Source organism: Trichomycterus rosablanca, chromosome 2, assembly GCF_030014385.1.
Source record: "Trichomycterus rosablanca isolate fTriRos1 chromosome 2, fTriRos1.hap1, whole genome shotgun sequence".
In the NCBI taxonomy this organism is placed as follows: domain Eukaryota; kingdom Metazoa; phylum Chordata; class Actinopteri; order Siluriformes; family Trichomycteridae; genus Trichomycterus; species Trichomycterus rosablanca.
The window spans coordinates 29,063,019-29,085,634 of record NC_085989.1 but is presented as its reverse complement, the minus strand read 5'-3'; the positions used below and the strand labels follow the sequence as shown (position 1 = coordinate 29,085,634).

The window sequence follows — 22,616 nt, the reverse complement described above, 5'->3', positions numbered from 1 at the left end:
GATATTCCATCAGAATGGAAGGAGGGCCACCTGATCAAGCTCCCAAAGAAGGGGGACCTTAGCTCCTGCTCTAACTACAGAGGGATAACATTGCTCTCAACCCCAGCCAAGATTTTTAACAGAGTCCTCCTAAATAGGATGAAGGACGTGGTCGACCCACATCTTCGAGAACAACAAGCAGGATTCAGGAAGAGTAGATCCTGCATAGACCAGATTACAACACTAAGGATTATCCTTGAGCAATCCTTGGAGTGGAACTCACCTCTGTATATCAACTTTATTGATTACGAGAAGGCTTTTGATAGTATAGACAGACAGACCATCTGGAGAATACTGAGACACTATGGGGTGCCGGAAAAGATAACCAACATCATTAGGAACTCATATGAGGGAATGACCTGCAAAGTGGTACATGGCCAACAGCTCACAGAAGCATTTCACATACGAACAGGAGTTAGACAAGGAGTTAGACTATCACCCTTTCTTTTTCTGTTAGCGATAGACTGGGTAATGAAGACATCAACTGCCCAAATGAGGAATGGCATCCAATGGACACCTTGGTTGCAACTGGAGGACCTAGAATTTGCTGATGACCTGGCACTTTTTTTCCACACTCACCAACAAATGCAGGAGAAAACCACAACCATAGCAACTCACTCAGTACGTCTTGGCCTCAATATACACAAAGGGAAGAGCAAGATCCTCAAAATTAACAATAACAACATAACCCCTATCAGGCTAGAGGGAGAAGCACTAGAGGAAGTGGAGAGTTTCACGTTTCTTGGAAGTGTAGTGGACAAAATGGGTGGGACCGATGCCGATGTAAAGGTACGGATTGGAAAGGCAAGGGCAGCTTTCCACCAGCTGAGGAATGTATGGGGATCGTCTGAACTGCCACGCAACATCAAAATCAGGATTTTTAACTCTATGGTGAAGCCTATACTGCTGTATGGCGCGGAGACCTGGAGGACAACAGTCAACACCATGAGTAAAATCCAGACATTTATAAATACCTGCCTCAGGCGGATCCTAAGAATATACTGGCCAATTACTATTAACAACCTGGAGCTGTGGCATCAAACAGGGCAGCAGCCCGTAGAAGAAGAAATCCTCCTTCCCAGGAGTTGCCAGCCAAAAATTTCCCAAGAAATGCATTAACAACTCATTCAGGAGGTTGCAAAAAACATCTAGATGATTCTCAAGCATTTTGGGATAATATTCTGTGGTCTGATGAGTGAAAAGATCATGTTACATCTAGCATTAAGCTAACACTGCAATTTTTCATAAGAATGTCATATCAGCAGTCAAACATGGTGGTGGTTTGTGTAATGGTCTAGGGCTACTTTGCTTCTGCAGGACCTGGATGACTTGTCATAATAGATAAAACCATGAATTCTGCACTCTATCAGAAAATCCTGAAGGAGAATGTCCACCAGTCAGGTTGTGACCTAAAGCTCAAGCACAGTTGGGTTATGCAGCAGGACAGTAATCTAAAGCACACAAGCAAGTCCCTCTCTGAATGGCTCAAAATAAACAAAATTAAGGTTTTGGAGGGGTCTGACTTGAATCTAATTGAGATGCTATTGCTAGACCTCATACAGGCAGTTCATGCTCAAAAGACCCACTGTAGCCAAATTAAAACAATTCTGCAATGAAAAGTGGACAAAGATTTCTCACAAAACACTCAAATTATGGCAAACGTTTGATTGGAGTTTTAATGGCCAAGGCTGTCAAAACAGTTATTAGCTTGAGGGGCTGGCAGTTACTTTTTTACATGAGAAATAATAGGTCTTTTATTTTTAATAAATTGAGCATTTTGTGTTTACTTGTGTTGTCTTCGTCTAATATAAAATTAGATCTGAAACATTTAAATGTGACAAATTATTCCAATTTCTGTGCACCATCTATCCCCAGAACCCTTCTGTATAGGGTGTGTTTCCCTCTGTTACATATCAAACACAGACTTGAATAAACACATGTATCAAGGTTAATGTTTTACCATTATGCTTGTCCTGTACAGCTCTGGAGATGGTTTAGAAGAAGTGTAGAGGACTTTATTCTTACTGAAATATACATGCAAGTAAATGAGGCCTTTATTTTTTTGGCAACTGAAAAAGTAACAACTACCCTTCCACAAATCACAAAACTTTCAGATATGTCTACACCATCTATTCCCTACAACAAAATGTAGTGAGATATTAGGTACATACATTTTATAAGCTGTTTGCTTTAATTAGTTTTCTGTGCTAGGATTTGGTTCCAACAAGATCAAATGATATCCGTAAGCAAATGTATAAGGCTTTAGTGAATTGTCATTACAACATACACTATATTGACAAAAGTATTCACTTACCCATCCAAATAATTGAATTCAGGTGTTCCAATCACTTCCATGGCAACAGGTGTATAAAACCAAGCACCTAGGCATGCAGACTGCTTCTACACACATTTGTGAAAGAATGGGTCGCTCTTAGGAGCTCAGTGAATTCCAGCGTGGTACTGTGATGCCACCTGTGCAACAAGTCCAGTCGTGAAATTTCCTCGCTACTAAATATTCCACAGTTGACTGTCAGTGGTATTATAACAAAGTGGAAGCGATTGGGAACGACAGAATTTCAGCCACAAGGTGGTAGGCCATGTAAAATGACAGAGTGGGGTCAGCGGATGCTGAGGCGCATAGTGCGCAGAGGTCGCCAACTTTCTGCAGAGTCAATCACTACAGACGCCCAAACTTCATGTGGCCTTCAGATTAGCTCAAGAACAGAGTGTAGAGAGCTTCATGGAATGGGTTTCCATGGCCAAGCAGCTGCATCCAAGTGCAATACAAAGCATCGGATGCAGTGGTGTAAAGCACGCCGAGACGTGTTCTCTGGAGTGACGAATCACGCTTCTCCGTCTATGTCTAGGCCTTCTCGTCCAACATGTGTCTGACCTCACAAATGTGCTTCTGGAAGAATGGTCAAAAATTCCCATAAACACACTCCTAAACCTTGTGGAAAGCCTTCCCAGAAGAGTTGAAGCTGTTATAGCTGCAAAGGGTGGGCTGACCATATTAAACCCTATGGATTAAGAATGGGATGTCACTCAAGTTCATATGCGTGTGAAGGCAGACGAGCGAATACTTTTGGCAATATAGTGTACCTATGTCACATTTCTTAATACAATTTTACCATACAATCCATGGGTCTTTTTTTTTTGTAAATCATTTCCAGATGAGGGGAGCTTAGAAAATGCTACATAAGCATTCTAAAATATGTTTGTAAAAAGATATACTGCCAGTTAAAAAAAAAACTTTATTCGTCTGATTACCTCATTAACAAGACATCCATGTGATTAAATAAGTGTTAGACTAGGAAAAGTTGTAAAGACAGTCTAATAGGCTTTATGTAAGCATTATTGTACAGAAACTCCCCTGTAGCGTCTCTAGAGGGCAGTGCTGCTACAGACTGGTTCACTTCTACAGGGCGACATTTGACAGCATGAGAGCTGGATGTGTAACTGGCTTCAATATGGAACAGGGGAACAGCGCCGGCGCATGTCAAAATGCTTAAATCTCAATGTAAATTACAGTCGATTGTATTGCATTTGTAATGGATTTGTGACATTCACGTGATTCAGTGGTAGTATGTATTAATTCAATAATAATAATAGCGGATGTAAGATTGTGTGTAGAAGCATCAGTTTCAACAGCACTAAGGAGTGATACAGCATCTTCAGTGTACAACATCCAACCATCAGGTGAGTAAGCCTGTACATGATTTTACACGCATTATTATGTTATTATTAGAAATAAGATATTCGATTGTGCTCATTTAACTGACGTTTTTATTGCTGCCCTTTATTTGTCTATGAAGTGACGTAACGATGCCATCTACTTACACCATTACGGCATTAACCATACTATCTATCTATCTGTCTGTCTGTCTGTCTGTCTGTCTATCTATCTATCTATCTATCTATCTATCTATCTATCTATCTATCTATCCATCCATCCATCCATCCATCCATCCATCCATCCATCCATCCATCCATCCATCCATCCATCCATCCATCCATCCATCCATCCATCCATCCATCTGAATAGATAGATAGATAGATCTGTTTGACCATGAGTTTGTGACATCCTATCTCTTCAGTAGTTTTTACCTAAATTGATTTAAAAGCCTTAACTCTTGTAATGTTTTGAAGTGTGGCTGTGGGATTTTGTGCCCATTCATCCATCAGCATTTGTGAGCTCAGGCACTAATGTAATACAAAAATGCCTGGCTAGGAGTTGGGGTTAAAATAGGGCTTTGTGCTCACCATTGGAGCTTCTCCACACCCATCAAACCATGTCTTTATAGGCTTTGCTTTATGCACAGGGAGACAGTCATGCTGGAACAGAAATTGGCCTTTTCCGAATCGTTGCTTCAGATGTTGGCCCAGCACTTGCCATAGACTTATTTAAATGATTCCTAAATATAATAGCACAAAACACCAAGAAGTAGCACATGCTAGTCCCAAAAAGGATGCTTGTTACTTCTTAATTTTGCCTGCTTTGTTTACCTTATAGAGCAACATGGCGGACAAAAGTGATCTAAAAGCTGAACTGGAGCGCAAAAAACAAAGATTAGCTCAAATCAGGGAGGAGAAAAAGAGAAAGGAGGAAGAAAGAAAGAAAAAAGAGGTAAGCACACTAAAAAATTGAACACAGCTTACATAGAAAGTTTTGCAGGATGGTAAAGTTGCCTATTTTGTGTGTGAATATGTGTATTTTGTTGCCTATAAACAGTCAGAAACACACCAGAAGACAGAGGCTGTTACTGAGGATTCAGATTTGGACCGTAAGCGCAGAGAGACTGAGGCCCTCCTTCAGAGTATTGGAATCTCCCCTGAGCCACCATTAGGTACCACTCACAACTGAACAATCATTCAGCATCTACTCTATGGGTGCTTAGCTTCTTTTTACCAAGGGCCAATTTCACATAGATACACCAGAGGACCACAGTTTTTAACATTACATTTTTATAGACCTGCCCAATAATGGCTAATGCCATTATTACATAACATCAGGTACTTACAAGAATTGTTTTGGTCAATGGGAGATAATGCAGCATCTTTCTGACACCAACTGATTAATGTCATGTTTTTTTATGTTTGACAAAGACATGCTACCACTGAAATAACTTGGATTCAATTATTTACAGCTGTCACTGATTGATTTTGTTGTCCAAGTTTTTGGTGTTTTAATACCAAAAGAAAAAGAAGAGAAAATTGTATTTTGTATTGAATTGCGCGCTCATGTTTGTAATGACTACGGGCAGGAAAATGATTGAAATGTTTAGACGTAAACACTAGGAGGCAGTGTTTCGCAATTTTATCAAACTGCCCAGTGAATTCAGCGTGCCAGCATTATTCCTTTAAAAAGAGATTTTAATTTTTTCCGTGCCGTGTCTGGCCCACTGGCTGTATATTGTGCACCCTTGAGCTACACTATCAAGTCACCTACATCACAATGGCACAGTGACTTTTTAATCAACCCACCATTTAGAGCCACCTAGTGGACAGATGTCTAAATAACTCAGAAAAGCATTACTCATTTAAGATTGTTTACATGTTTACATGATCTTTATCAGCTATATTATATATGATCTTTACCAGATATAAAATTATTAATCATATCCCACATTATTTATGTATTGACTTATATTTTATCTCTTTTAGTTCCAACACAGATGTCCCCTTCAATATCCATGAGCACACCGAGTGAGACGGGGAGTCAGGACTCTGTGGAGGGGGCCACTGTAGGCAGGTAAGTTTCTTTTTAATGTAATGTAATGTAAACAGACTTAAATCTATTTATGCAATTATAGCATTTTAAGATGACTCAAGGATGCTTTTTGATATATTCACAATACTAAAAACAAATAAAAAACATTATTTAAATTAACTTTTAACTAATTTGCCTGTCCATCTTCTCCCTGAATGGCATCAACAGATATAGGTAAGATTAACTGTTAATGTTTTTAAATGTGTGTCTTGTAGTTTCTAGTTCTGGGTGCTATCTTTTAGATGTTGTTTCTCCTGAACTGTCAGCCCAAGTAATCCAAAATACCAGTTTTACGTTCTTATTTTTGTAGTAAATACAGTGTATCACAAAAGTGAGTACACCCCTCACATTTCTGCAGATATTTAAGTATATCTTTTCATGGGACAACACTGACAAAATGACACTTTGACACAATGAAAAGTAGTCTGTGTGCAGCTTATATAACAGTGTAAATTTATTCTTCCCTCAAAATAACTCAATATACAGCCATTAATGTCTAAACCACCGGCAACAAAAGTGAGTACACCCCTAAGAGACTACACCCCTAAATGTCCAAATTGAGCACTGCTTGTCATTTTCCCTCCAAAATGTCATGTGATTTGTTAGTGTTACTAGGTCTCAGGTGTGCATAGGGAGCAGGTGTGTTCAATTTAGTAGTACAGCTCTCACACTCTCTCATACTGGTCACTGAAAGTTCCAACATGGCACCTCATGGCAAAGAACTCTCTGAGGATCTTAAAAGACGAATTGTTGCGCTACATGAAGATGGCCAAGGCTACAAGAAGATTGCCAACACCCTGAAACTGAGCTGCAGCACAGTGGCCAAGATCATCCAGCGTTTTAAAAGAGCAGGGTCCACTCAGAACAGACCTCACGTTGGTCGTCCAAAGAAGCTGAGTGCACGTGCTCAGCGTCACATCCAACTGCTGTCTTTGAAAGATAGGCGCAGGAGTGCTGTCAGCATTGCTGCAGAGATTGAAAAGGTGGGGGGTCAGCCTGTCAGTGCTCAGACCATACGCTGCACACTACATCAAATTGGTCTGCATGGCTGTCACCCCAGAAGGAAGCCTCTTCTGAAGTCTCTACACAAGAAAGCCCGCAAACAGTTTGCTGAAGACATGTCAACAAAGGACATGGATTACTGGAACCATGTCCTATGGTCTGATGAGACCAAGATTAATTTGTTTGGTTCAGATGGTCTCAAGCATGTGTGGCGGCAATCAGGTGAGGAGTACAAAGATAAGTGTGTCATGCCTACAGTCAAGCATGGTGGTGGGAATGCCATGGTCTGGGGCTGCATGAGTGCAGCAGGTGTTGGGGAGTTGCATTTCATTGAGGGACACATGAACTCCAATATGTACTGTGAAATACTGAGCAGAGCATGATCCCCTCCCTCCGGAAACTGGGTCGCAGGGCAGTGTTCCAGCATGATAATGACCCCAAACACACCTCTAAGACGACCACTGCTTTATTGAAGAGGCTGAGGGTAAAGGTGATGGACTGGCCAAGCATGTCTCCAGACCTAAACCCAATAGAACATCTTTGGGGCATCCTCAAGCGGAAGGTGGAGGAGCGCAAAGTCTCGAATATCCGCCAGCTCCGTGATGTCGTCATGGAGGAGTGGAAAAGCATTCCAGTGGCAACCTGTGAAGCTCTGGTAAACTCCATGCCCAGGAGAGTTAAGGCAGTTCTGGGAAATAATGGTGGCCACACAAAATATTGACACTTCAGGAACTTTCACTAAGGGGTGTACTCACTTTTGTTGCCGGTGGTTTAGACATTAATGGCTGTATATTGAGTTATTTTGAGGGAAGAATAAATTTACACTGTTATATAAGCTGCACACAGACTACTTTTCATTGTGTCAAAGTGTCATTTTGTCAGTGTTGTCCCATGAAAAGATATACTTAAATATCTGCAGAAATGTGAGGGGTGTACTCACTTTTGTGATACTGTATATCTGTACATCATAGGATGTCCTGTCAAGGGTTTTTACTAACTTTTGCCCAGTCAGTCGGACTCACGGCAGCCCTGAATATAATAAAGCGGTGGTAAAACAGACAATAAATGAATGAATGAATTAACATATACTGTATGTATTTTTAGTGTATTAAATATGCAATATGAGTATATTGTATATTTAAAGGCTTTTTTAAAAATATATTAAACAAAAATGAACAGAAAAACAGATACAATTTTTATATGGGAAGCCTCTTTGCCTTTGCCAAATAACTTTCTGTATCTCCAGATAAACTGTTGTCCCAATAGCACAAGAGAATGAAAACTTCTAACTACAGCAATGTCCTTTAAAACATTTTGACCTGAAAAAACACAATTTCCAGTATTACCACAAACAATTTGGTGGACTCGTTAGACCACAGCATATGCTTCCAATTTTCTCAGGCCATACCAGATGAGCTTGAGCCCAGACAAATTGGCTGTGTTTTTGGATGATGATGATATATGGCTTATGCTTTGCAAAGTGAAAATCTGGATAAATCTTAGTATAGTACAAGGCTGAAAACCAATGCTGAATGTACCTTTGAACCCTTAGACATCATTGAATGAGAAATCATCGTGCTACTGTAATAAATATAGTAACATGGGCATGGAGTACTTGCAACAGGAAACTGTTGTCATTTAACACAGTCTGCAGCCTCCTACCTGCATAAAAAATAGAATCGGATAAGGGGCAACCATTGAAGTCTTGTATGAACAAGATGGGCAAAAAGTCAATTGGCAAAACTGCAATATATAGTACCCTTAGTTCCCAAAAAATTGTAAATGTGTAATCAATAGGAAGGTGATGTAAGGCTATTGTAAGCATGTTAACTTTTTTGAGTGAGTAGCAGTCATCAAATGTCATTATATCTTACTTATAAATACATAGCAGAGAGCAGATCTAATGCTGTAAGGGCATCAGTGTTGGATTAGTATTGGTATTAGCCAACATGAGGAAGTCATAATGCTGACCTGTGAATTAGATTGCAGATACTGAGTCAAGTGTACGACGCTAAACATCATGCAGTAGACGAGTAAATCTTAGCTTAACAGCTTGATGTTAAAGAACATTGCTCTGGCTCTGTGCACTGAAGTGTCTTTTTGAGCTGTGTGGTGAAGTGAGTATTGGTGTGGAAGGGAGACCGACTGTGCTGTACTTGTCTGACAGGCCTGTAATTAAGCCTGTGTGACACATGATGGCTGTACTCAGCTCTGTCACTGTGCTCTGCAGGAGGTCTGGGAGTGCTTACCACTTTTCTACTGCACTGGTTGATGATGTCTTTATTCTACTCGGTACATCCAAAGAGCCAAAACATTTTGCAACAATGGCCTTACTTATAATAAAGTGATGTGTCAAGCACTACAAATGTCTGAAAATATCTAAATTTAAATGTCATTTAATGGGCCTAAATATCATTTTTGGGGCAAATATTATCACATTGGTAAGAGTTCATTGTGTATTTTTCTATGAGTCTCCTATTTGCATTCTCAAACTGCCTTCTCTAAGCCTCCAGGACATCATAAAAACCGATTGTCTCAATCTAAGCCAGCAAAACGGTGAATGCCAAACCAGTGCTTCAGAGTAAACATCTTAATTTGTTTCTTCAGCTGAAGGATCTCCTCTCTGAGAGACTTGTATTATTTGAGAACCAAGTCCACAACTGTGGGATCGTGAGCCAAAGCTTAGTTGTGGATGCAGTTTAGGGGAGTGGAGTATCCCTGATTGATGGCTTGGTTGCTATATTGTTAAGACTGAATGCAGAGTGGTGGGTTACATTCTAGTTGAAATAGATGGGGGTAGGTTGGGATGGGTAATAGGAAGGGTTGGGAGATATGAGGTAGGGGTTTTGGCATGGTTGATTGTAATATTTTCTGGTGGGTTTGGAGCTGGATATTTGGCCGTTGAGGGGTTTTGACGTGCAGGGGTATTTATGTGCAGCTGTATTTATGGTTTTCATGAGAAGTTATGAGGATTTATCAAGGATGAAGAAAGGGAGTGATGGAGATATTTTCTAATACCCATTGCCATTTTGGTACTATGAAATGATCTCCTCTCTCAGCTTTTGTAACAGCTCCTAAGTTACTGAGTTCTCAACGGTTTAATCATGTTGTAACCCAACTTTAGCTCCTACAGACTAACAGTAGGTTCTACAATCAGCAATACTAAGTAAGGGTTGTATGATAGTATAATATTTATCTAATAACGACTTGATTTAAAGCAAAATCTAGATCTGCAGAGTGTGTTGTACTTTAATTTAGCTGCTTATTGTACGGTAGTTGTGGCAGGTGAAAGAAATGTAGAGCAGCCTACTGTGTTTTGAGGGTGACTGGCTGATGCTTGCTGTTACTGCCTTGGCTTCATTTTTTGCATGGTTAGACTGAGGCAATTTAACATGGCGTGAATGGCAATCCAGTTGTACCGAGGTGTCATCGCCTAGTAAAGCTGCGAGTTACTTTGACACTTCCTCTTGACTGGCCCTCTTCTAGTGTGACTTAAAAGTTAAGTTCAGCACTTCCCCATCACAGCTTGTCCCAGAATGCTCACTCACCAGGTGTTTTTTGCAGTGATTTGAGGGATAAACACATCCCTCCAGAGTCCCATTTTGTCATACTCATCTGTATACATATGTTACACTTTTAATGAATGGCACTGATGTGTAAGAGATATTTTCATTTTTTTCATTTTGTGTCTTGTTTTCCTTTATGGCTTTAACTTGCATGCAATTGTGTTCATGTACCTCCTTGAAATCTGTCCAGATGACTGTTTTTAAAGGTTTACATATTGTAATGTAGTGATTGCCTTTGTCTAACACTGGGCGGCGTCAGAACGCACCACATTGCTCAGTAGACAAAGTATAGACCAGAGTGCAGAACATAACAGAATAAAAACAAAATGCCAACCACAACCCCAACCAGTAACTGGCTAATGAAAAAAGAAACAGTCTTTACAACCTGAGCTAGTCAATGGCAAATAACAGCTAATAACCCTTTCTTCTTCACAAATGTGATTAGCCCTCAAAAGCCTGACAGCACAAAATGGTTTTGCTGCATACCATGTGAATACAGCCTTAAGACGAAACCCTTAAAGCAGGCTGGCTGAAGCCCGCAAGAACTGTAAGAGGGCCTTCCAGAATCAGACTTGTAAACTGGGGTTTCCTATCCAAAACCAGCTTGCAATGTCATGCATTCTGATGACGTTTTAGCTAAAACATTTTAAAAAGCGGTTCATTATAACTAATATCACTATGTTGGTTTTAATTATGGACAACTCCATAACATGACAAAGTCTCAACAGATGTGAGACCAAGAACATGAAGAATTTGCCTGATGGAGGTGTAAGCCAGCTGGTCATGTATTGGGTTCCTAGTTTTGTGCACAGACTTGGCAAGTTACCACAAAGACCAGCTCTTCCTTGTTCATAGTGGACAGTCAGATGTGCCTATGCAAAAATTCACGGCTCCAAGGGACCCCTGAATGCCCTGTAAAGGGTAAGGAGTGCCCCCACTGCAAAACCTGTGCTGCAGTAGGGGCGTAGAGGGTTTCTGGTGGGCATCCAACTGGATCAGGCTCTCATGAAAGAGCCTCTCTGATGGCTACCTTAAGTCTCTGTCTCAAAGGGGGCACAATCCAAGACCCAGGGACAATGGGTTTGGCACTTTTGGTTTGAACTAGGTTGGTAAAACAAGATAAAGTCAAAATTTTTGTGGTCTGTTCAGACGAGAAACTATTGTTTAGACCCCTCCAGCTAGTGTCCCCACTCAATCACTCAAGGCCATTTAAACTGCCAGTAACTCACTGTTTCTGACATTGTGGTTCCACCTGCTGGAGGTGAGATGGTTGTAAAAGAAGGCGCAGGGGTAAGGCTTCGACTTTTGACCAGAGCACTGACACAAAAATGTGCCAACACCTATTTCCGAGGCATCCACCTTCATAATGAACTGGGTAATGATCTGGAAGAGTACTAGGGCTGGTATTTTTAGTAAGACCATTTAGGGGAGCCTCAGTGGTGCAAAAATTCTGGATAAAGTGCAGAAAAAATTGACAAAGCCCAGGAAACACTGGGTAAACCGGACAGATGTTGGTCACTGCCACTCTGTCATGGCTTTGGTCCTGACAGGATCCATTTGCAAGCTGTTCCTGGATAAAACAAATACTAGAAAAGCCACAGAGCTTATGTGGAAGTGTGATTTTCCAGTTTCACATAGAGATGGTTATCTAGGAGTGACTGGAGGATACTTCAGATGTGGACCAACACATATTGGTTAAGAGCTTTCCAGAGAACCTCTTTAAAAAAGAAAAGTCAGCTAGGGCAATTATCCAACTGAACGCCATTACTAAGTTTTTGTAGTGACTTAAGTGGGTGTTGAAAGCTGTCTTCCATTTATACTGTCTTACCTGGATCAGGTTTTAAGCACTACGCAGGTCTAAATTTGAAAAGATTAAGGTCTGCTACAGTGACTTAAAAGCCAAGTTCATGAGGGGCAGGGGATTGCAGTCCTTAAACGAAATTTTCTTGAAGCTGGGAGGTCAATACAGGAGTGCAAGGTCCCATCTTTCTTCACCACAGAGAAAAAGGTCTTCCAGATATACTCCTCCCTGGCTGCTTCTTCAGGTCCAGAAAGAGAAAAAAGCTGGCCATGGGGTGGAGTAGTACCCAGAAGCAGGTTTAGTACACAGTTGTAGGAATGGCCTGTATCTTGTGCTTACTTTTATCCAAAGTAACTTACAGAAGTGATTAATATGATCTAAGCAATTGAGAGTTGCAGAGGGAACTTTGCAGGAATTGAGCTTGAACCAGTGACCTTCTGATTACTACGCCAGTACCTTAAACTGCTGAGCTGCTACTGCCCTATGTGTGTGATTTCTGGAGTTTGACCTGCATAGCCAGTATAAAAGATGTGTAAACTTCCTAACAATTAAATGAATTTAAGCAGCTAATTAGAGGTGTAGTGTGAATTCAGCCAAAAGGGCACCCTAAAGATCCTGTATAAAATGGACTGCACAAAAGTCATGGAATATCTCTCTTATGAATAATGCCCCTCTACTGTATGTTCCATGGTTATTCCTGTATATCCCTATACCCTGTCCGGCATGTGGAATGACAGAGCATTTGTAGTGTGTGTTACTTGTGATGCTAATCATGCATGTTCTCTTCCTCCCGGTCCTTGTGTGGCGCCCCCTGCTGCTCCCTCCAGGACCCTGCAGTGGGACACTGACCCCTCTGTTCTCCAGCTGCAGGCCGATTCCGAGCTCGGGTACTTCCTCCCAACTTTTTTTGCTCTACTGTTTTTTTCAATCATTCTTCTGGCTTTTTTACTATCTTTCATTTTTTACTCTTACTTTTTACTGTTTTGTCTCTCACTTGATGTCAGTCAGTTCTGCATCTCTCGGTCCTTCGCTGCCTGGCCTTTTATTTATATTTTTTGTCTAACCCTTACATGCCCCTCCCGCTCTCATTTCTTTCCTTTTTATGTTTGGTGGATTTAAGTGCTTTCAGCTGGTTTCTCTCCAGCTGTTTGTCAGTGGCTCTGTATGGCATTGATTGATGTTACCCCACCAGTACAGGTGCAGTGAGTCCCCTTAGTGCTGAACATAAACCCTGGTATTTTTTTCTATAGTATGTTTTATATATTATTGTAAACATGAAGAATTTTCACAAATCTATTTGCAATGGTTTTAAAATTCACTACATCTGTAAACAAAACTGGCAGAGTATTATAGTTTATTTTTTACGCAAAAAGAATTTGACATTTATTAAAATGAATGGGTACTTCAGTGTGCATTATGTGTTTGTGCAACTGTATATGTGTTTCTTTGTGTGCTTTAGGCGCAAAATGCATAAGTTGGGGCCATCAAAGATAACCCAGGTGGATTTCTTGCCCAGGGAGGTGGTTTCTTATTCTAAAGAGACACAGACTCCTCTTGCAGCTCATCAATCTGAAGGTACTGCCATTAAACTATACACACTACATTGCTGCAGGATTTGTATCCTTAAATGTCTTATATATCCCAGTAACAGCATAGATTGTGTAGGTTTTATATGTATATATATAAAATGTTTTTTTACTGCATAGCCCAAAATATTATGTCACCCAGTATACACCATCATACTGCCATGCTGTGACTGTTGTAATAGTAAGTAGGCTGATAATGATCCGAGATGAGGCGTATGAATCTTATCTTACATATTTTTCACATATTATATCTAAACTAATCCCCTGATCCAGCTATGAACATGTGTCATGGATCATGCTCATGAACATTGTCTTAAAGCATTTTGTTCAAAGCATTTGTCTGTTGCATTTTGTTAAGATTTGGCTTGGTTACTAAAATTGTTAGTGTTGGATCAGTTTTTGCTATCAGTATTTATCATGATCATTGCCATGTATTATGAAACATCATTGAAAACGTCTAATTTAACATAATTTTCCTCAAAGTAACCATACTGTACATAGTAAAAAAAATAAGGTTTTATTGGTACATAGTAGACCTAACATAATGGAAAATGGTTTTTATTATAGTTACACTGTGCACCCAGCAGAGAATAAAAGCTATAAAGAAAAATTGTTTTATAGTAGTTACACTGTGTGTTTAACCCAGCAGAGAAAAAAAAAACTACATTTACTATACAACACAGCAGGCAAATTGAAAATATGATAAAGCAACATACTGATTGCACCTAATTCTGAAAGGTTATGTTCCTGTCATGCTCTTTGGTATGCATAGAAATTCTGATCAGACCCAGTGAACTATTTTGGATCAGTATGGCTGGAGGTAAAGAACAAAGGAAGAAAACGTAACCACTGTTCTGTTATAATGTGGAAAAGGTCATATAAGTTAGTCTACACCATAGTACATTAGTAAGAAATGTTGAGAATATTAAAAAGTGTTTTTTAAACTGCTTGACAATTCTCTCATTAAGTTTTACACAAAGTTGTGAGCCACGACCCATCTATGCTTGCAAAGACTGATCCTTTGGTGGATACTCTTTGTTTGATACCCTTACTTATTACCAATTCAAGACACATGTTACTGTGTTAGTAGTTTAGTTCTACATTTTGGTTGTTAAACTTTTATCTGAGTCTGTTGCTATCTTTAAAAAACGATTAAAAACCCACCTTTTTACTAAGCACTTAAGCTGACCTGTACTTACTTACTAACACACTTTTCCATTTCTTAAAAAAAACACTTTGGTTCTAACAGGTTTTAGCAGATTTGTGTTCTTGGACTGTTGTCTACTTAAACTACAGTAATGAAATGTTTACTATGAAAGCACTACTATAAGTCGCTCTGGATAGGAGCGTCTGCCAAATGCCGAAAATGTAAATGTAAATGTAAATATTATCACACTAATTACAAAAATTCACCGTATTTAATCATATATTTGTTTCTAAAGACCTGGGTGTTGTTAGAAAGATATTTCAAATAAGACTGATGTTCATAGGTCTGGGCAAATTTGGCTGCACAGGGTAGAACTGTAACAAAATACAGTCATATATTAATGTTTAAGGCAGACAATGTTCCTTTAGTTTGATTGATGCAGGGGCATTTTGTGTATTAGAAAGAAACAGAAATTATATTTGAGCTGACTGTGTGTGACTGTGATGTGCTTGTGCTTTTCTCTTATATTGTTCTTAATGCAAATTAAATGTTGATGCTGTTATTTACAAAGCAAGGATGTAGGCTTAATTTGAAACATTTACATTTATGTCATTTAATTGGAACATTTATTCAAAGCTACTTAAAATTGTGACCAAATGCATTCTGAACAATGGAGGGTTTGGGGCCTTGCTCAGTGGCCCAGCAGTGGCAACTTGGTGGTGGTGTGACTTGAAGCTGTGAAAGATTTAGTTTGATCAAAGCAATTGTATTAGATTAAATAGTAAATACACATGATATGTAATACACCTGATTAATGTAAATCTCCATAATGCACATCATCTCATTGTTGCATTGCTGTGCGTTGTCACCCTTTACTATTTTGCCAGATAGGATATTGAATGCCAGGGGAAAAAAATTATAACCCTGGTATCATATCAAGAATGGATAAAGTGGCATTGATGCCTCACCTTACATGTTACCTTACATGTCTATTATTATTGTGTGTATCAGTCCAGGAGTCTGTGGAGGATTTTAATTTGTTTACTAATATTAGCTGCTGTTATTGTTAAAACGTTTTATACACAATTTTACCCTGTTGATTATTTTCATGATTGTGTATATCAGTACCTACCTATGCAATTTTAGATTTGATAAGTGAAACAATTCAGTGCAGCATTAAAATTAAAAGTGTCTGCTCAGGGAAGTGCTTTGATTTTCATCACTGTCAGATGGGCTGTCATTTTGGCTGTCTGCTTTTATTGAAACGCTCAAACCTGGATGGATTAAGATTCATTTGACCAGCAGTGGCCTCTATTTCCTGAGAGGAAAGCCAGGCAAATGGCTCTTTGAAAAGAGATGCCTGCCCATCAGTGGCTCTGTCTGGAATACAGAACAGTGAGGGCATTGAGACGGCCGTTAAGTGGATACAGACTGGGGTAATTCAAGATGTCTTCTATCGTCAGAACATCACCTTGAATTGTGCTGGCTTCTCTGTGGAGGGCCACTGTTTTACTTCCATGTGTTTGCAGGGATCATCGTATGTAGTGGTTATCAGCTTGGTGACTTCAACGCAGAGTGTGCGAAACATGTTGTACTGTAAGAATACAGTTACAGGAAGGATTTTTTTTTGATTGCCTGCATGTCTGTAAAAAATTCTCATAAAAAGCGGTCTGATTTTTATTAAGTCAAATTATATAATTTAAATTAATAAAGCCAGGGGGCCCAGGTGGTGCAGCGGGATAATCCGCTAGCTCACCAGCGCTAAGATCGAACCCAAGTTCGAACCTCAGCACTGCTACTGGTTGGCTGAGCACCCTCTAGCAGGCATAATTGGCAATATCTGCAGCGGACAAAATTGGCCATTTAAAGTCTGCTGGGTGGGTAAAAGACTGGACTAATGTGGGTGGGGACCTTGGTTAGTAGCCTGAGGCGCCTGTACAGGAAGTGGAAGAAGGGGTCGGTGGAAGCGTGAGGCAGGGAATATACCCTTCTTCGACATGACTGGAGTCTCCAGCAAGAATTCAAAATGAACCCAAATGCAAGGTGGTTCTCTGGGGCAGTTTGTTCTTCCAGGGTGGTTCCCTAGTGAAGCCCAAAAGTGCTGCAACCTCGGCCAGGTTCACATGAAAAGATACAGTATGTTGGCATCCCACGCCAGCAAATAATCATACCAGATTAGGCAAAGCATAACAGTTGTAGAGAAAGAGCAGACTGCCTACAAGCGAGCTGGCTAGTCCGTGATAAAGAAACAGTGATAAATAGAAACAACCTTGAGCTAATTAACGCTCAATGAGGTGCAAATAGCTGTCAGTTAAGAAAAATTGTCAAGTCAGTCAAATTTTAGGAAGGCAGACAGGGACATGATTCCATAACCTAGCACATCAACTATCTCTATAGCTGATTGGCTAATAATTGTCCACCTAACAACACCAAAGCGAATGAGCCAATAATTGTTCGTGTAGGCACCCAGCCTGCAGAGCTAAGATTCGAACCGACGAGTTGAAAATGTCAGTTCTCATATGTTTTTATTAGAACATGTTAATGAAGACATAAAAAGTTCACGGATAAAAACTGACCAAAATTTATGAGAAATTAAAGCAACAAATGTGGCAAAAAAATGGATTTTAAAGTGTATAAAAAGATTACCCAATTGATTCAATTAGTTTTATGGTATAAGACATTGCAATGTCAAACCATCTTTACATTGTTTGCTTAATGTTAATTCAGACAAGCCTCCTAATCTCTATCATTTGTATTCTAATTACAGCAGTTGACATAAGACTACTTTGACATACACATCAAGTGGTTGTAACAAATTCTTGAAGTATACATCTGAAGCCAAGCATATTTAATGCATTATGTTCCAGTTTTAAAATGTATGCCCTTGTTAAAACGAGGCATACATCATGCTCAACTAATTTGATTGCGTCTTAAAGATTTGGGAGTCAGGCCTGGTATAAAACACAGATGGTTTGGAAGAAAAAAAATCTCCCTAAACATCTCCATATGGATGGTACCACTTACCAAGCTTTGGCTGGGTACTTTGCATAACGTTGTTAGTAAATGTAATGTAAAAAAGTGTAAATTTCTTCTCCTGTTTATTCTGTAAAGAGCTAATCTGCTTGCACTGCTATGCTAAGTGTGCATTCTGCAGTCAAAGAGCTATTTATAGCCTTTTCCATTTCTCTGAGACCCATCTCTTATGTCTTTTTTTGCACCAGAATCCCCACCATCTTCTCATGGCTCCTTGATCTCTGCTTTTGAAACAGCTGCTTGCCATGTGATTAGAGACTTCCTGTCATTAAAACTGATGTGTTTTTTATTCGTACGACTTCCTTAAAGCCTGATCAGAATTAAAATTGCTAGTGGAGTTTCCTGTCAGGACGGACAATTTATCTAGCAAGTGCAACCGTTGACAAGCCTTTGATTGGCTATTGCCATTAGGAATACTTGCGATCAGTGCAGTTTGGTTTGTTTTTTCCTCCTATCTTTTTTGGTCTTTGGCAGTATCGGGAGTGGAGCCGAATCTTGCACCTGGCTAAGGCTACGTGACTGTTAGCAGCTGACCCTGCCCCCTAAAACATGAAGACAGAGGAGGTGGAAAGTAAATTGACGGAAAGAAAAAGAGAGGGAATTTGTTTAAATGGATTACTTTGCCACCTGCTCACACTGTTTTTTCAGGCTGGTCGAGACGTTCCTTTCACTTTTTGTTGAAGCTAAACAGACGCTATATGTGGGCCTGCAATAGCTGCAATAGAGGAGAGACTTCCTCTCCTCCTCTGGGCTAGCTTTAGTAAAAACCAGGTGCCTGAAATGCTCCAAGAAATTAAACACCCTTGCACACATTAGGTGCAACAATTTGTTTCTTGCTTTTTTGGTGTATTAATTTGTGGTATTATGTGGTTACCAGGTCCTTTTGTAAATTACTATGGGTGTAAGTAGGGCAATATACAAATTAGGCATATCTTTCACCACTCACACACACCAGGATACCTTGGGATTTAGTAGTGAATATATAAATTAACCATCTGTCCAGCCAACAACTGGCACTGTGCATGGTGTTCTTAGGCTTGTGTGCGTCCACTTTTCAAGTCAGTGTTGTTTACAAAAGCAGATAGATAGATAGATAGATAGATAGATAGATAGATAGATAGATAGATAGATAGATAGATAGATAGATAGATAGATAGATAGATAGATAGATAGATAGATAGATAGATAGATACTTTATTGATCCCGAAGGAAATTAGAGAGTTTGAAACTGAGTGGTGTTTGGTAATTGCACACAAATTTTGTTATAAAGCTAGCTAACATAAAAAAGCTAGCTGGAACTAGAGAGTCTGTTACAGGTTAAGTTCACTTTAACCAGTTATTCTGACTTGTATGAATTTGACATGTTGAAGTGTAAGCAATGAACTGGCACCCAACCAATAAGGTGATAAAGCTCGCCCACCTTGGCTGCATGAATATACTTTCAGACAGGTGTACCACAATTAGCATGTTGACCCTGACTGTGGATCATAATCAGGCCTTGGTCTACAGATATGTAACAATTTGATATGATTACATAAGTAATAAGTAATTGTTTACCATAATATTGTCAAGTAGTTGAATGAAAACATAAACAGTTCAGACCAGAATAGTCTGGGCCTGTTTTGATGCCATGGTTTTGGTCTATTAAAAGTACAACCCCAGTACCAAGTTGAGAAATCAGCTGAATTGTGAATAAGAACAGACAGCAATGATTTGCGAATTAATATTGACCTGTTTACTTTAAAACAGTTTTATAGTTATGTGTATATAAATGCTCATTCTAAATATGAAGGCTGTAACACATTTCAGAAAAAGTTGGGACAGGGAGACGTATTGTGTATATGTTGTATTTGTGAAACTGGATTTTGATTCCATGCTTGCTTGATAATCTGCCACACATTTTCAATAGGAGACAGGTGTGGACTGCAGACAGGCCAGTCTAGTGCCTGCACACTTTTACCATGAAGACACACTGATGTAACACGGGCAGAATGTGGCATGGCATTGTGTTGCTAAAACAAGCAGGGAGATTCTTGAAAAAGACATCAGACCATGAAAAGACTAGTCAGGCTATAGCACACATTTCCACATTGTAATAATTTATCTCAGATGAACTTGAGCCCTAAGAAGTTAGTGACATTTTTAGATGTTGTTGATATATGGCTTAATTATGGTCATTTATTGATTGTGTCAAATTAAAAATTAAATTATTTTTACATTTACGGCATTTAGCAGATGCTTTTATCCAAAGCGACTTACAGTACTGTGACTGTACGTATATTGTCTAGGTAATTGAGGGTTAAGGGCCTTGCTTAACCACTAGGTTATAACTGCATCCCAGTTTATATTTACAAAAATCAATAGTTTCAATAAAATAATAATTTTCGTTATTCTTCTATTTCAAAACTGAAAACCTATAAAAGAAAGTTAACAAATGGCTCCTTTCTGTTTTTATTTACACCTACTGTTCCAACATTTTATTTTATTATTTATTTTTGCGAAAATGCGATAATAAAAAATGATCTGTGTGAATAATATGCTAGGGCTTTTGCAGTTACCCATCTAAACCTATTTGAACACATGAAAGGTTTTGCAGTAACAATGTTCCATCTGTTTTTGTATGGACATAGCATAGTATCTATGGTATACATGTTATTAGGGTATTTATTGTATTGCAGGCAAATAAAATCAAGCAGCTTTGTTGTAAATTAATAATTATAAGTTGGTTCTTTGATCCTTTGTAAGAAAGCCTGTTTATTTCAGCTAAGGCTGTACTTACATCATTTTGCACTCATGACTCTGGTTAAGAGATTTAATTCAATGATGTTTAATTTCCGCCATGTCTTGTTGGAATGAATATGAGTAGTGTAAGTTCAGACTATGTTTCTGTTCATTGATTGGTCAGGAGAAAAATTCTGTCTTAATTGTGCATTGTACCCACTTAATTACATTAAGCACCAGCCACTGGATGCCTTATACATTGCTTCATTGTTTACTGAAGAATATAATTATTATTGAGAAGCAGGTGGGATGAAACTAAGAATTACTGCAAAGACATATAGTAAGAGAAAACAAGAATGTAACCTCTTTTTTTGTTATGTAATATGCTGTTGCTGCATAAATTCATAAACATATTGTGAACACTTAAATGAAAAAGGCTACAGAGCCATAACAAACACAAGTCACAAGGTTGCACACAACCCCTCTACCATGTGTGCTGCTACCATTTCTTTACCACCAGACAGCAACAGACTGTATTTGCATCTTGGGGAGGTACCTTTACAAGACAGTGGGCATTGGTGTTACTTCCTAAGACACAGCCGATTTTGACTGTAAAGCACCTAAAAAGGCCAGGGGCACAACCATGACTTGAACTTGGCAGTCTTTGCAGTGGTGGACTTGTTGGGCTAATACATCCTTTCAATTTTAATGCTCACATACAGATTTTTTACTTTCTATTTATAACAACAACAAAAAAAAAAGATAAATGTGTGTACATTTAAATTGAATATATGCACAGAAGATATATTAAATAAACAAGAAATGTTGAATACTTGTCTCCCCAAACTTTTATTTATTTATTTTACTAAAAAGCATGTCAGGATATCTTGCAGGCTTAGTATTTTAGTCTTCATATATTTACCTCCATATATTTAACTTTCAGATTAAAGAATGTAGGTAAGCTGTATTTGGCATCTGTTACTGCTCAATATGGCAGAAATCATTAGAACACAATTTAAAAGGAATGCACCTTATGTTGTTAAGAATAGGTTGTAATGCTCGACAATCAAGCCTCTTGGCAAATGTGGTCGTGCCTCTTAAATATGAGTGGATTTAGTTTCCTAGTAGGGTACTGAGTCAACTAATACTACTAGAAAAGCTAAAACTGTATTAGAAGGACGCACCACTTTTACCAAAAGATATTCCCCACAGTATTCCAAAGATCCTTCAAAGCTTTTTACTTGCGTTGACTACAAGGTCATAGCATATGATTTAAACCATTTACATACTGGTCATACTGTTCAGATGATATTTAATCTGCCATAATTATGTAAGAGATTACTCCCATCAGGAACAAAATGTTTCATGTCATCAATTAACATAAATAATGATTTTCAGAACTTTTTGTTTGAGGGGACAAGTAAACCCAAACCTTTACAACATAAAAGCTACCAAAATGACTTTAAGCATTCAGGTATATATTCTTGTTGTACACTATAGTTGCATACACTTGTCCACTTGTCAAGAATAAGGTAAAATATGGCTTTTTTAAAATCATGCCTCCTGATGTTAAGTTGCCATATTGCCTAAGCTAGACTAGAGCCAGCAGAGCTAAAAGCAGTGGGCAGACTAAAATGCTGACCTGGCATCAGCAGTCTCTTTTGCTGTGATTTCCATCAGATCAGTATCAGTTTTAGTTGTTTAATTTCCCAAAAATGTCTCAGCACAGTTAGGATGTGTCGAGTCTCAGGAAGGCTGGCATTGGGTGAGAATGGAAATGTCTTTGGTTGGGTCCAAGTTGTAGAAATGAGTCTCATTTAGCTGAGCTTTGCGAATCCCTTAATGGACCATGGTGGAAACATGGCAGAGTAGCTGCTGTTGCGAGTGCAGGGTGATTCTGAGAGTCTGGTGTGATATTATAGAAGTAATTGCTGTTAGTGAACCACAAATG

At 39.0% G+C, this 22,616-nt stretch overlaps 1 protein-coding gene across 3 annotated transcripts in view; it reads left to right on the top strand.

Moving 5' to 3' along the window:
* The first annotated feature begins 3,523 nt into the window (after window positions 1-3,523).
* The window catches only part of LOC134308296 (cytoplasmic dynein 1 intermediate chain 1), a 77,871-nt gene continuing 58,778 nt past the window's right edge, over window positions 3,524-22,616 (top strand). For 2 of the 3 annotated variants that reach the window (XM_062990682.1, XM_062990681.1), the window contains exons 1-6: window positions 3,524-3,738; window positions 4,553-4,666; window positions 4,772-4,886; window positions 5,704-5,791; window positions 13,006-13,065; window positions 13,638-13,753. In XM_062990682.1, the coding sequence (XP_062846752.1) occupies window positions 4,559-4,666; window positions 4,772-4,886; window positions 5,704-5,791; window positions 13,006-13,065; window positions 13,638-13,753 (487 nt within the window). In that variant the 5' untranslated portion in view covers window positions 3,524-3,738; window positions 4,553-4,558. The remainder of the gene's footprint in view (window positions 3,739-4,552; window positions 4,667-4,771; window positions 4,887-5,703; window positions 5,792-13,005; window positions 13,066-13,637; window positions 13,754-22,616) is intronic. The other variant, XM_062990683.1, reaches the window with a different exon arrangement.